This window comes from Solanum dulcamara, chromosome 5 (genome assembly GCF_947179165.1).
Source record: "Solanum dulcamara chromosome 5, daSolDulc1.2, whole genome shotgun sequence".
NCBI lineage: Eukaryota > Viridiplantae > Streptophyta > Magnoliopsida > Solanales > Solanaceae > Solanum > Solanum dulcamara.
Genome location: NC_077241.1, coordinates 4,915,472 through 4,928,633, shown reverse-complemented (window position 1 = coordinate 4,928,633; position 13,162 = coordinate 4,915,472). Strand labels below are relative to the sequence as shown.

Genomic DNA, 13,162 nt, shown 5'->3' with positions numbered 1-13,162 from the left:
TAATTTATGTGATATGCTTTAATTGGATATAAAATAAAATAAATTTTATCTATTTTTTTTATATATTAATTAAAAATAAAATATATTTTATAAATTGGAATAAATGTAATACGAATATCAATAAGGACTATTGCAGAGTGGTAAATATCCTTTTATTCTTAATTAGAGGTCCATTATTTGAGCTCTAGTTATGAAATTGCCTTTATTAGAGAGTTTTTTACCTATAAAATAGATTTTTCCGATAAAAATCTGAATATTGTCAAACCTTAAGAAACCAAACACTATGCGAGAAACAATCAAAATTTAGTTGGTCCTTGTTAACATCAGATAATGAAAAATAAGGAATACAAACTATTACAACAAACAACAACATATTCAGTGAAATTTCATAAATAAAAATTTGGAGACGATGAGGTATGATTTTTTTTCCTATCTTGAATAAGATAGATAAATTGTTTCCAATAAAGACACTCGGTCAATGAAATCATTCTTGACTATAATTTGTCGGGTATGTATTTTTGCCCCGTTTAGACGGCAAGGCCCAATTTGGATCTAAAGTGTCCAAAATAATTAGTCCAATCTTATGAAAAGTATTTAAAATATTAAAAAGAGAAAAGAATATTTCGCTGTTTTTTCTATAAATTTTTGCGTAGATCGGAAGGCATTATTTTTCAATCCAGTTCCCGCCGATCAGAATTCCGGTGAGAACAGTAGTTCGAAATGGCCGGAAAATCCAGACCTAAGCCATTGAATGTTTACCTTTATATTCCGAATATCATCGGTGAGTTTCTCTTTTGAAATTTCTGTTCTGAACACTCAGTGTGATATTCGCCTTTTCAGCTCGGAAGTGTTGTATCCGTCGGTTTTGATGTATTGGTGAATCGAAATCATTAACTGAAAAGCAGAACGGAGTTCTGTGTTTTGTTTATCGAAATTTGTTGAAAGCAATGTTGCGTCATTTTGGCCCTTATCCCTGAAATTTCCGCTGATTTTTTCATTTCGGAGACAATATTTATCTTATTTTTGATATATGTTAGTAATAGTTTTTTAGATTTTGTGAAAAATTCTCTTTCTGGCAATCATGAATCATGTCTCTTTTTTTCAAAAGAGATCGGTAATATTCGGAAAAATATAACTAGGAAAGTCGTTTGGTGATGCTACATGCTAGTGTTTTGCGTGGAACACTAACACAAACCTATTTACGAGTTACTTGAGCTGAGGGTCTTTCGAAAACAACCCCTCTATTTTCGCGAGATAGAGGTAAAGGTTTGTGTACCCTCTACACTCCCTAGACCCCACTGGTGAGAATATATTGGGTATGTTGTTGTAGTTATTGTCGTGTATACAAATTTTAGTGTTTGATTTTCATCTTTTACACCTCAATTCCTCATCTTTTACACCTCAATTCCTCTAATGTTTGATTCTCATTAGAGATACTTTGCTGCACTGCAAGTCCTTGTGCTCTACTCAAATTAGAATATTAGTTCATTTTTCTTTTTCATGATGCTCTTGTGGTGGTCTTATCAACCAAGTAACAAGCTATGCCTTATGTAGTTATGGATTTCCCTTTTTGAGAAGGAAAAAAAAAGAAAATCCTTATGGATTTTTATCAATATCAAATCTCTGTTTTCCATATAGATGTCAAGTATTTAACTTCCACCTTTTTTTTTTTTTTGGGGGGGGGGGGTGGGTTTAATTTTCTTTTAACGTTCTTGCACTATGTTGTTTGTGCCTTTTTCATTTGACATCCTTGCTTAATTCGGTCGTAGTGAATTGCTTTATTTTTCTATGTTTCTTTCAACTTGATCCAGACCATATGTATATTTCTCTTCCTCTTAGATTCATAGGTGTTTTGATAGTTAATTCGTGAGTCTTTTTTGTATATATTCAATATTGAATTTTTTTGGTTTGAGATTACTGTCAAATTTAGTAGAACTCACAAGAAGAACTCTGTACAAACAAATGCCACTTAAGTAACTCTTCAGATGTTAAAGTGGGTATATGGATATGCTGTGCTGAATTGGTTGTTACATATGTTGTTGGATGCAGGGTACCTGAGAATTTTGATGAATTGTGTTGCATTTGCTGTGTGCTTTGTGGACAAAAAGCTATTTTCGCTTCTGTATTTTGTTAGGTGAATTCCCTTTATTTATGATTTTTTTTTTTTGGAGTGTATGGAAGTGGGATTGTTGGTTAATTGAGTTTTTTTTTTCAGTTTCGTCTGTGATGCCTTGGATGGTTGGTTTGCTCGTAAATTCAATCAAGGTAAGAGTTTTCCTTGTCTTATGTTTGATCGATACCATTTCTTCTGGGTATGCAGTAGTCTCAGTCCTTGATTTGCTAAGTTTATAATTGCAAATTACGAAAGTCAAAATGCTAAAGTCACAAGGTCCAATTTCTGTCTCAATTTGGACTAGGTTCCACAAATTTTTGGAAGTAATCTTATATTTTCAGAAATTACATAAAGGGTACTACTAAATACCTTTTATATATATATATTCAAGAGATTTAGGGAATAGTCAACGAAAAAATTGTTGACTCACTAAATAGTAATATTGTCATATAAAATGGACAAATGGGGTTTTGGATTTGGTAAACCCCACCCTCACCAACATCTTGGCTGGAAGTATGCTCATATGTGAAGAACACATGGAAGCAAGTCGTATCCTGAGCAAATAGACTATTCCTTATTCTACATTCAGCTCTCTGCCTGGAAGAACAGTAGTAAGAAAAAAAATTATCAAAAATGGAGCAGTTATTAATACTGCACATAATCTTCTTTATTTGGGGAGGGTGGATATGTAATTTGAGATGTATTTTTAACCAAAAAAACAACTATTCGTATGTTCCCTTATATGAAGCAGAACACTGCTGGAATCTTGTAGACAAAAAGGGATGGATACATTAGATTCAATGGGTCAGTTGGATAAATCTTCTGTGTCAATTAGTATTCTGTTCAAGTTATCAATCACTTTTTCACAATCAGCTCTACACCTCTTCACTCCCATTGCCGTCCTCTGTATTACTCTTCATTTTGCTTCACTTTTTCTCCCTTCTATGCTCCTATTCCATGTTATTTTCTCTTCCCCTAAAAAACCTAGCTTTCTCTCCTCCTAACTTTGATTTTTCTCCTCCACTTTTAATACTAGTAGCTATATGGATCAGGGGAAAGAAGTTGCCAGCAAGGGAGATAAATCACAGGATAATGTTGCCATAATAGCTTATTAAAAGATCTACACTTATTTGAGATTAGAACCGGCTACACTTTTTGAAGCTCAATTAGGTGGAGATGAAAATATTCCTTAGATTAAGTTGATCAAATTAAGGAATCAACAATCTATTTGAGGCTATATATTGCTGGTTTAGAACATACATGCATGTTTGACATTTTCTGTTTACATATTTTAAGTGTAACCAAACACAGTACCAGAAGGCTGGTATTATTGGACAGTTACAATATGCATTAAGGAACTTCTATCTACTTCACTCCCGCCCTTCTCCTTCACAATTACACACTCACACCTCTTTCAAAGACAAGTATTTGTGTAGCTTTCTCGGCCTTTTGGGTAAGATCAAGTGTAGTATATGTTCTTATCAATTTAATATCTGATTTGTGGGCAATCTGTCCACACGATATTAACTCAATTTTTAAGGGGGAGAGTCTGTTAAGGTAGCTTGCTAACTGACCTTTTGCGTGTCGCCCATGTGTTGCTCTATAGCATGGGCCTGGCGTACCCCACTAAATCTTTCTGGAGCTTAAGCTATTGGTTACTGGTGACATGTGGTCCAAAATTTTATACAGGTTAATAACTTCATTAAAAGAAAAAAGTTACAGTTTATAATAGTGTCTATCATCTATGAGTTTTAATTCTTGTTATCTGGCTTTGATAAAACTATATCTGAATTTCATATGTAAGACCCGCCATATATTTGATTGTCAATTTTCCTCTCTGGATTCAGCTTCAACATTTGGGGCTGTTTTGGACATGGTGACAGATAGGTAGTGCTACATTTTTTACCCTCAACTCTAACCCCCACCCCAAAACCCTTGTGGTTGAACATTTAATGCAGAGTCCTTGCTTTCATATTAGGACTCAATTCTGCTTTTTTTGTTTATGTGGTCCATATGATCTTTCAGGGTTAGCACTGCCTGTCTGCTGGTTATTCTTTCACAGGTTTATAGGTATCTTCATCAACTCCTGTCTGCATCAGTTTTTGCACAGTTAAAGTTCTGGCATATTTAAGATTTATTTCCTCCCGTGTCCTCTTGCTTTCAGGCCTGGTTTAGTTTTCTTGTCATTGCTTGCGCTTGATATTTCCAGCCATTGGTTGCAAATGTATAGGTAATTAAACTGTCCAATAGCACATATCCTTTAGGCAAAGATTGATTCTGCTTTGTGTTTTCTGTTATAATGTGTTTAGACTTCTGATTATCATGTGTTCTCAACCAATAGTTTTCTGGAAAAATTATGGCAGTACCTTCTTAGTAGGAAAGACAAGTCACAAAGATGTCAAAGACAGCAGCAGCTGGCTATTCAGGCTTTATTATGGAAATAGGATGTTCATGGGCTACTGCTGTGTGTCATGTGAGGTAACTATCTCTATCAATTCCGGCAAGCCGAGATGTTCTTCATGTGCACGCAATTGTTATCTGATTTTATTTCTTATTTACCAGGTTCTTTATATTACATTGTTCCTTCTTGCAAGGAAAGATACTGAAAGTCTTATTGATGTAAGATCTCAGCTATTATGATTTTTATATCTTTCTATTTTTGTTGCCTGTGTTTAAGAAGCTCATTGACAGTTTCTGCATTTCATATTTAGGTTCTTGTAAATACTGCAACAACAAGTTGGATTTATCTCGTCTTACTTGCTCTTCTTCTGTTCGGATGGGCAATCAAACAATTTGTTAATGTTATACAGGTAGATAATTGCTACCTCTGCTAGTTTTTGACCGCCAATAGATGAATTGTGCATATAATAATATCTTATTTGCCTTGTGTAAAATGCTGTTATCAATATGACAAATTATCTTCTGGTTCAGATGAAAACCGCGGCTGATGCTTGTGTGCTGTATGACATGAACAAAAAACAGTAGCACTGATATAGACGTAAAACAAGAGGCTTCTGCAATAATGCTTTTCTGGACAGTGCATTTTGGTTTTCTCTATACCACATTATAATCACACATTCGGTGGTCCTTCCAGGTAGCAGCTTCTTTGGTGATGACTTGAATTGGAAAGTTCTTTGATGCATACATTCTGTAGGAAATGATCTGAGATTTTCGACTAACAACTGCTTATGGCCTAAGACCTAATCATGTGTGTTATCACTCTCTCGTCTTTGTGCCTAAAGTTGGATATGATTCTAACGGTGCCTTTGCTGTCGATTTTTTTGTTTTTGGTTTGTTTAGTTGGAATGTACATACTCTTTGGCATATCATAGGGATTTCAATGCTTATTCATTGGATTTTGTCCCCTCTTGGTTCAGTAACTTTGATTTCAGTGCATGATTACTATTTGATATTTTGTAGTTTTGATCTTGTTGTCTCCAACTTAAGTTATATTACTCTTTAATAACTTTAGAATTAATTTGAATTGAAAGGGGTGAAGTAATGTAAAAATGAACTTCTAATTCATTGGGCAATACATCTCTGTATTGTATTCTTTTTAAGTAGGCCACAATCTGTTTGTACTTAATGAAAATGTTTAACCCTAATTATTCAGATTTTAAATTTGTATATTTTTTAAGTTTGAATCTTAATCATTAAACTGTCAAATAGAATTTTTAGAAAGATGAAAGTTTACTAGCCGTCCACCATTCACAAATCACAACCATCACAACATCAATCATTATCGATAATCATCAGAGTCATCCACGACTATATATTTAGATTAACCATAAGCTATTGATTCAATATCTCATAATCAAGTTTCAATTTAGACGGAATTAGCTAGTTCAAATCACAAATTCTTAATGGGAGACTAGGGCAAAATCTCTCAATAAAGTCTTTCGGATCCAATGTTCCTACGATTTAAAGTCAGACTAAAATCAAGTATTATATTAACCCAAAGGTGTTAGGGAATAATTACCTCAATGATTTGGGTCTGAAACAATCCAACAAGAAATTTCCCCACAAACTCCTCTTTGCCAATAAAAAAAAAGTAAAAATTAGGGTCTTACCTAAATTCGAAAATGTCCAATTTATACTCCTCTTTGCTATAAATATAATCATCATCCATCCAGATAACTGACCTTCGCATTTGCGAATGCACCAAATATCAAGCCAAAATAGGACAAATAAATTGAAACACACGGGTTGAAATTTCAACGATGAAAGGCTCAACCCGCCCGCTCCCTTTGCCAAACAAACATGAATTAAAACTTGCAAGTAGGAACAGAATGATATATCAAATGATAGTGAATGCTTCCCAGTCCATCACCTAATAATGAAGATAAACAAATGAACAACTTGAAGATATCATTAATGATGCTACAAGATGAATCTTCAATCAAAAAATATAATCTCAAAAAAAAATACATTACCTAATATTGAAGATAAACAAATGAAACGCCGGATTTCGGTTAGTATAGGCTAAAACCAAAAAATTGGCTGATGATTATAGCAAGGCCTAAACCAATTGCAATAAGGGAAGAGGCCCAAGTGAGCTTTTCAGTAATTCTAGGAACTCTATCTTTCAATGCCTGACTACATGAGCCTATAAACACAGTATAGCTACCCATAGCCATAACAGTTCCAACCAAGAACATACCCAAGAAGGCAGCACCAGCTAACCGAGAAGGCAAAGCAAGCGCTGGCAGGATTATCAGCAGCGCATCAGGTTGAAGCCCGTGGACAATGCCGGTTGCAAAGGTTGTGAACCCCACTTTCTTCTTCTTCCCGATAACTGGAGTATTAATGCTTTCATATACACTAACCTCACTATCACCATTTTCCAGGGCAACAAACTGGGAATGAACTTCAGATGCTTCTTTAATTCCCATTGCTCCAATAACAAGAAGGGTGAACCCTACTACTCTTGTTCCCCATGTACGAATAACTTCAATGTGGAGTCTGTCCTTTAAGAGCAGAAACAACAGGCCAAAGATCAACTGCCCAGCATCATGACCACAACCCCAGAGGGCTCCCACTGCCGCACTCTCCATCCTTGTGCGGCCTATTGACAAAGGAGCCAAAGCAGCAAGATGGTCAGGACCTGATAGGGTGTGTAGGCAACCAGCAAAGAAACCAGTCCATGCACTGCTTAGTAGTTCATTGCGAACAAATCGACTCCCCAGTGCTGCTGCAGCCGGCCCTCCAGCCTTAGCTGCCGTTTGGAAACTAGCAAAAGCTGGTGAAACAATGACCGGATGGATGAGCACAACAAACACAGCCGACAGAAGAACTATGGTACTTGCAGAAAGGACCTGAATGAAATCATATAAAACACAAGACAAGCTGAGGAAAAAACCGAGTGTTGTAGAAGTAAATTGCAATGCATGGACCATCAATGACATTTTGTAGTCAATTACCTTGTGCTATGAAGATCAATGTATGCTATGCAGCTGAATAAATAAAGTTAAATGGTATCATTGAAAAACTATATACTGAACATTGCGATTTTAAACCACAGCAAGGTGAACCTTTCTGTAAACCCAGGTTCAACTTCCTAGTGTTTTATCCGACAGGTTTGACAAGTGTGTGTGCTGATTATGCTAAAAGCTCTCTACTACTGGCATCATCTTGACATTGGTATTTCAGTTTCATAGTGTTGTTAACTTTCAACAACAACAACATACTCCGTGTAATCCCATAGGTGGGGTCTTGGGAGGGTGATGTGTCGCAGCCTTATGTGAAGGTAGAGAGGTTGTTTCTGATAGACTCTCAGCCCAAGTGAAGCATATAGAAAACAATGGAGAAAAAGGTATATTTCTATTTGAACAGAAGGCTATTGAGTATAAACTAGTTCCATATAGAGATGAATAACTACTTGTAAATCAATAAATATTCTCACAAAAAGTTCATAAGATAAGAAGACCATAGAATAAAGATAAGAAGACCATACAATAAATTGTTGAAGAGACCCCACCTCCGTCCTTTTGTATAAGTAACAGTTCAATCCTTAATGCTACGATATTTAAGATTATTTTTCTTCTTTTTTGATTGCCAAAGATTATTTTTCTTCTTTGCTTTCATTGTTGAAAAATAGACACAAAATTGAAAAGCTGTGCTGCATATCCATTTCCACAGATCATTACCGATCATAAAAAAAAATCTATCCATTTCCTCAGACTATTCAAATGACATTCTTCTATCACAAAAAAAATTCACACTGTTGTTGCAACTTTAAGGTCTAGTAATTTAACACATGGAGAGAATGTATTTCCAAGTATTTATTTTAAATATTGAGGTAAAGTTGCAAAATATGCTCTGCAGTGATTTTTGATTTTGTATCTCCCTTTTTTTGCTATTGTTTTCCAAATAATTTGATTGGTTTTACTTGAACAATGGTAAAGATTGAGTTATTACCGTTCGGTAAGCTACAACTTTGGAAAGAATATCTGTGTTTTACTGTTTCAAATAGTAGATAAAAAATTCATAGATTGAATGTAAACGCAAATAAAGTAGAGGAATAGTTAGGTAAAATTTTCATTGTTTTTATTTAAGAGCATAACTCCAATATTGAATTTAATGCTAATTGATGTACCTGTACAGTACTTTCCAAATTGAATCTGGCAAAAGGATATAAAGCCAAAGCATTCCTAATATCAAATGCTTCAAGAGATCAATACGTGGAAAGTTAAAGAAAAGGAACCAAAAAATTATGTCCAAAATGTAATTTTTCTTCTATTTATAGTACATAGACACTATATCAGAAAATGTTTCCATGGGGTAACTCAAAATAGTGCATTCAAAGATAATTCAATCCTTGTAAGGAGATTCATTTGATTTGTATTGCAAAATGATGGCAAACTCGTCAGCCGTCGTTTTAATTGAGTCTAAGTGGGTCAACTAATTTTTAAATGAAAGACAAAATATTTCTGTACCGTAATTGCAATTACAGAAATGCAGGAAACAAGCAAAAGCCTGTAGAAAGCACACTGACCTACTTGCCATTCGGTACTGATGCGAGAGCTTTGTTAAAGTTTAAGAATGTAATAACTCATTTGACAGCATACATGAGATTGTCATGAGTGCATTTTATGCTTTTCAAGTACCCAAATGATCTGTCCCCATAAACCAAGCAACAGAAACACCTCATAAGCAAATAGTAGAACCTAAAATTGTTGATCAGCCTTTTGAATTCTACCCAAGTCAACAGTATGACATAGCAATAATGTTCTAAGAAATTAGCACTTTGTTTTGTTGAACTCAAGTATTCCGGTTCGCCAATTATGAGTTGGGCGATTTAACCATTCAGCCATGGATGCAAAAGGCCCCAGAAACCAGAGTGCATTAAAAATCATGTAATGCATGTGTTCCATTGGCACTGAACGTGAGAGATAATCCCTTTTAAAGTTAGTACATCCAAATTGTGTAACTGTGTAAGGTCAAGCAAAAAGAAATGACCAGCTAATGATGTTTTTTCTGGTTACAGAAACCACGGGTCTAAATGCAAAATCTACCAGAAAGCTCTTCAAGTACTTCATAAGATTTTGATGAAGATGAAATATCCAATGAACTTGAAGGCATGAATACTACATTTACAAATATTTCATCAGGATTCCTGAACTATAAAGATTTTATCTTCCCTTCTGTTATCATTCCTAACACACAAAAATTGCAGCTTAACTGCAAACTTAGTTTTCTTCCTGAAATTCAAAGATGCTCAGAAGTATACTTTCCACAAAAAAGAAGTGGAACTCCAAGAATGACTTGCATACGGATCGCATCTCAACTGCGATCATAGTTATCTTCCTTTTTATCTCATTGAAAGATGCTCGGGTATATGATATCCTTGCAAAAGATAGGCAAATCCATGAATGGCTTGCACTTAAATTGCAGCTTAATTGCAACCTTACAGGGGTATCAAATTGCTAAACCACACTTTGAAGATTTGGGAGAGAGTGACGGAGATGAGGGTGAGGAAAGGAGTGTCAATCTCAGAGAATCAGTTAGGATTCATGCCGGGGCGGTCGACTACTGAAGCAATCCATCTTATGCAGAGATTGGTGGAGAAATTTAGAAAAAAAAAAAGGGATCTCCATATGGTGTTCATTGACCTTGAAAAGGCTTATGACAAAGTTCTGAGGGATGTTCTCTGGAGGAGTCTGGAGGCTAAAGGTGTCCCGATGGTGTATATTAGGGCGATAAAGGACATGTATGCTGGAGCTAAGACTCGGGTTAAGATGGTGGGAGGTGACTTAGAGTATTTTCCTATTGAGATGGGACTACATCAAGGATCTGTGCAAAGTCCTTTTCTTTTTGCCTTAGTGATGGATGAGCTGACACAGTCTATTCAGGAGGAGGTTCCATGGTGTATGTTATTTGCGGACGACATAGTTTTGACTGATGAGATTCGGGACAGAGTTAATGATAGGTTGGAGGTTTGAAGGCAAACTCTGGAGTCCAAAGGGTTCAAATTGAGCAGGACCAAAACAGAATACTTAAGAGTGCAAATTTAGTGTTGCGATGGATGAAGAGGGCATGAAAGTGAGGCTTGCCACACAATCTATCCCCAAGACAAAAAGCTTTAAATATCTTGGATCCATCATCCAGAGTAGTGGGGACATTGATGATGATGTCACGCATCGCATTGGGGCAACGTGGATGAAATGGAGGGCTGCCTCAGGAGTCCTGTGTGATAAGAAAGTACCACCTAAACTTAAAGGTAAGTTCTACAGAGTGGTGGTTAGACCGACGTTATATGGAGTGGAGTGTTGACCAGTAAAGAACTCTCATATTCAGAAGATGCATGTTGCGGAGATGAGGATGCTGAGATGGATGTGTGGACACACTAGGAGTGATAAGATTAGGAATGAGGTTATTCGGGAAAAGGTGTGAGTGGCCTCTGTGGCAGACAAAATGACAGAAGCGAGACATAGATGGTTTGGGCATGTGCAAAGGAGGGATGTCGACGCCCCAGTTAGGAGGTGAGAGTTGTAGGATTTGGGGGTTATGCGGAGGAGCGTACATCCTACCCTCCCCAGACCCCACTTGTGGTATTTCACTGGGTATGTTGTTGTTGTTGTTGATTTTATTTCAAGATATTATATAACTATGCTCAGATCAAGATGAGAGTTATGTGTCGCCTTGAGATTTATGTTAAGTTCAGACCATGAGATGACCACATTACCACTTCTTGGTGCAGAGACTTCGACGGGATTGGTTCACTTTCTAATTTAAAAATCTTTTATGAACCAAAGGAGACCAGTCACTTTCTACTTTAAACTTTAGTAAACCACTGCTAATCAGAAAGCGGACCAACACCTTATACTTCTAGTTTTCACAAAATAGCATAGTCTTTTAGAATTAGAGTTGGATATGGCAATAGATGCAATTATTCGAACTGAAAGCATCAATATATATTTGACTTTTGAGATGGATTTGACCCTTCTACAAGGTTCAAATGTAATTGTTTCGGCTAATTAGATCGTTTAACGTTGTTCTTTTGTTCCATATGGCCCTTTCTCTTTTAATCTAATAAAAATAGGATCACCTTAAACGAAACCGGTAGGCACAACTAATGTTAATATGTAGTTATGTTTTCACATGCTAGAAAATCACCATTGATGGTTAGTTGAAAATAATGGTTACAAGACCACCCTAACCGAACAATGGCCACCCTAATTGTGAGATTTCTAGTCATGCGCTATAACTCTTCACTTGAAAACAATCTAGAACCCCATTAAAAAGCAAACAATGACATTAAATTAAGCTTTATCCTAGTTAACTTTCTTCAAATGCACTGGAATTAAGCGAATGGATATTCGGGTCCCACCAACATGGATACCAGGTAACTCTATCCAGCGAGGCATAGGCAGATGAGAAGAACCAATGTATATCAATCAATGACCCAATATGGAATTTTATGGACTTTAGAAGCTAAATGGGACTATTAAATTCAATTTTCTGACTTAAATTATAGAAATTATAGTTTGCAATTTTTCTAGCACCAAATTCAATAACAACAACAACATATCCAATGTATGATCTGGGGAGGTTAGAGTGTGTACACAGACCTTACCCCACCTCATTAGGCAGAGAGAGCGACTCCGATAGACCCCTCAAGCTCAAGAAAAACAGTCCAAAATGACAAAATAAAAATCTGAATCTATGCAAAAGAACAGTCAAAACAGTTTGGAAAGACAAAGGATTATTTATTACTACCTTGTTTTGCTGAGATATCCTTTCACCAATCTCCTTGAGAAAATGAGTTTTCGACCCGGATCCATATCCAAAACCCGGAAATGCAAATGGGTTTTTCTCATACCCATTTTCGGTTTCGGTTGATAATGATGATGAAGAAGAAGAATCATGGAAGCACTTGATGGATAACGAGTTGACTCGACGCGACTGAATACGCAACAGTGAAGGAAGCTTAAAATCTACATGGCGAATTCTACTTGGAAGGAGAGGATGAGAGGAATATAGTTTAGAGGGAAATGAGTTTGTTGAATAGATGAGTTTCTCCATATATAACAATGGCGGATTTCACTACAAAATTATCTTCTCCTTTCTTTCTGTATGTAGTTTATACAGAATTTTGCAGGAGAGAGAGAGAAGGTTGGATTTGTTTGAGTTTGGTATAAAAGAGGATAAATAGCAATTTTTCAAATTTTTTAAATTCATATTTTATTTATTTATTTGGTTGGAAATTATTTTATATTTTAAGAAAATTATCAATATTGGATTTGATTTTGTTTACTTAAAAAACAAAAAAAAAGCCTATATATATATATATATATAGGATTGTTGGCATAGAGTTAGTTGATGTTTATTCTGTAGATATAGTCATTGATTTTTCTTCGGAGAAATAAGTTCACGGCTCATGAATATTCTATCATCATGCGGTATTGTTTTGTGACGCTTTCGTCTATGCTTCTTTTTCGGAGAAACAAGTTTACGACTCTTGAGCCTTTTACTTCCATGTCGTATTGCTTTCTCATGCTTTCGCCTACTGTTAAAAAAATTTCATTGTTATCTTTTGTAGGAGTTTGT

General features: G+C 35.7%; 2 protein-coding genes and 1 non-coding gene across 4 annotated transcripts; 2 read left to right on the top strand and 1 right to left on the bottom strand.

The window, feature by feature from the left end:
- The first annotated feature begins 587 nt into the window (after positions 1-587).
- LOC129888847 (probable CDP-diacylglycerol--inositol 3-phosphatidyltransferase 2) lies at positions 588-5,477 on the top strand. Its single transcript, XM_055963887.1, has 10 exons — positions 588-781; positions 2,050-2,134; positions 2,216-2,265; positions 3,961-4,000; positions 4,139-4,183; positions 4,278-4,343; positions 4,477-4,591; positions 4,676-4,732; positions 4,825-4,923; positions 5,045-5,477. Exons 1-10 carry the CDS (start codon positions 721-723, stop codon positions 5,096-5,098), a joined length of 672 nt encoding a protein of 223 aa, XP_055819862.1. The 5' UTR covers positions 588-720; the 3' UTR covers positions 5,099-5,477.
- Positions 3,546-3,740, top strand: LOC129890877 (U2 spliceosomal RNA). Its single transcript, XR_008767069.1, has one exon. It is a non-coding gene; the product is annotated as a U2 spliceosomal RNA (small nuclear RNA).
- Positions 5,478-6,041: 564 nt separating the features above from the next.
- On the bottom strand, positions 6,042-12,753 carry LOC129888846 (chloroplast protein FOR GROWTH AND FERTILITY 2-like). 2 transcript variants are annotated; one of them, XM_055963886.1, is made up of 3 exons: positions 12,332-12,753; positions 6,547-7,428; positions 6,042-6,443 (listed from the first exon to the last, which is right to left on the bottom strand). In XM_055963886.1, exons 1-2 carry the CDS (start codon positions 12,635-12,637, stop codon positions 6,586-6,588), a joined length of 1,149 nt encoding a protein of 382 aa, XP_055819861.1. In that variant the 5' UTR covers positions 12,638-12,753; the 3' UTR covers positions 6,042-6,443; positions 6,547-6,585. The 2 variants fall into 2 exon arrangements, with proteins under 2 accessions (XP_055819861.1, XP_055819860.1); XM_055963885.1 differs by having other exon boundaries at positions 6,042-7,428.
- Between the last annotated feature and the right edge of the window lie 409 nt (positions 12,754-13,162).

What these genes read in the sequence shown, in the direction of transcription:
- LOC129888847 (XM_055963887.1), top strand. Translation starts at nt 721, where the DNA reads ATGGCCGGAAAATCCAGACCTAAGCCATTGAATGTTTACCTTTATATT. An exon ending in TTATATTCCGAATATCATCG is followed by an intron (nt 782 to 2,049) that starts GTGAGTTTCTCT and finishes TGTTGGATGCAG; the next exon opens with GGTACCTGAGAATTTTGATG. An exon ending in ACTGCTGTGTGTCATGTGAG is followed by an intron (nt 4,592 to 4,675) that starts GTAACTATCTCT and finishes CTTATTTACCAG; the next exon opens with GTTCTTTATATTACATTGTT.
- LOC129888846 (XM_055963885.1), bottom strand. Translation starts at nt 12,637, where the DNA reads ATGGAGAAACTCATCTATTCAACAAACTCATTTCCCTCTAAACTATAT. An exon ending in GGATATCTCAGCAAAACAAG is followed by an intron (nt 7,429 to 12,331) that starts GTAGTAATAAAT and finishes GATTTCATTCAG; the next exon opens with GTCCTTTCTGCAAGTACCAT.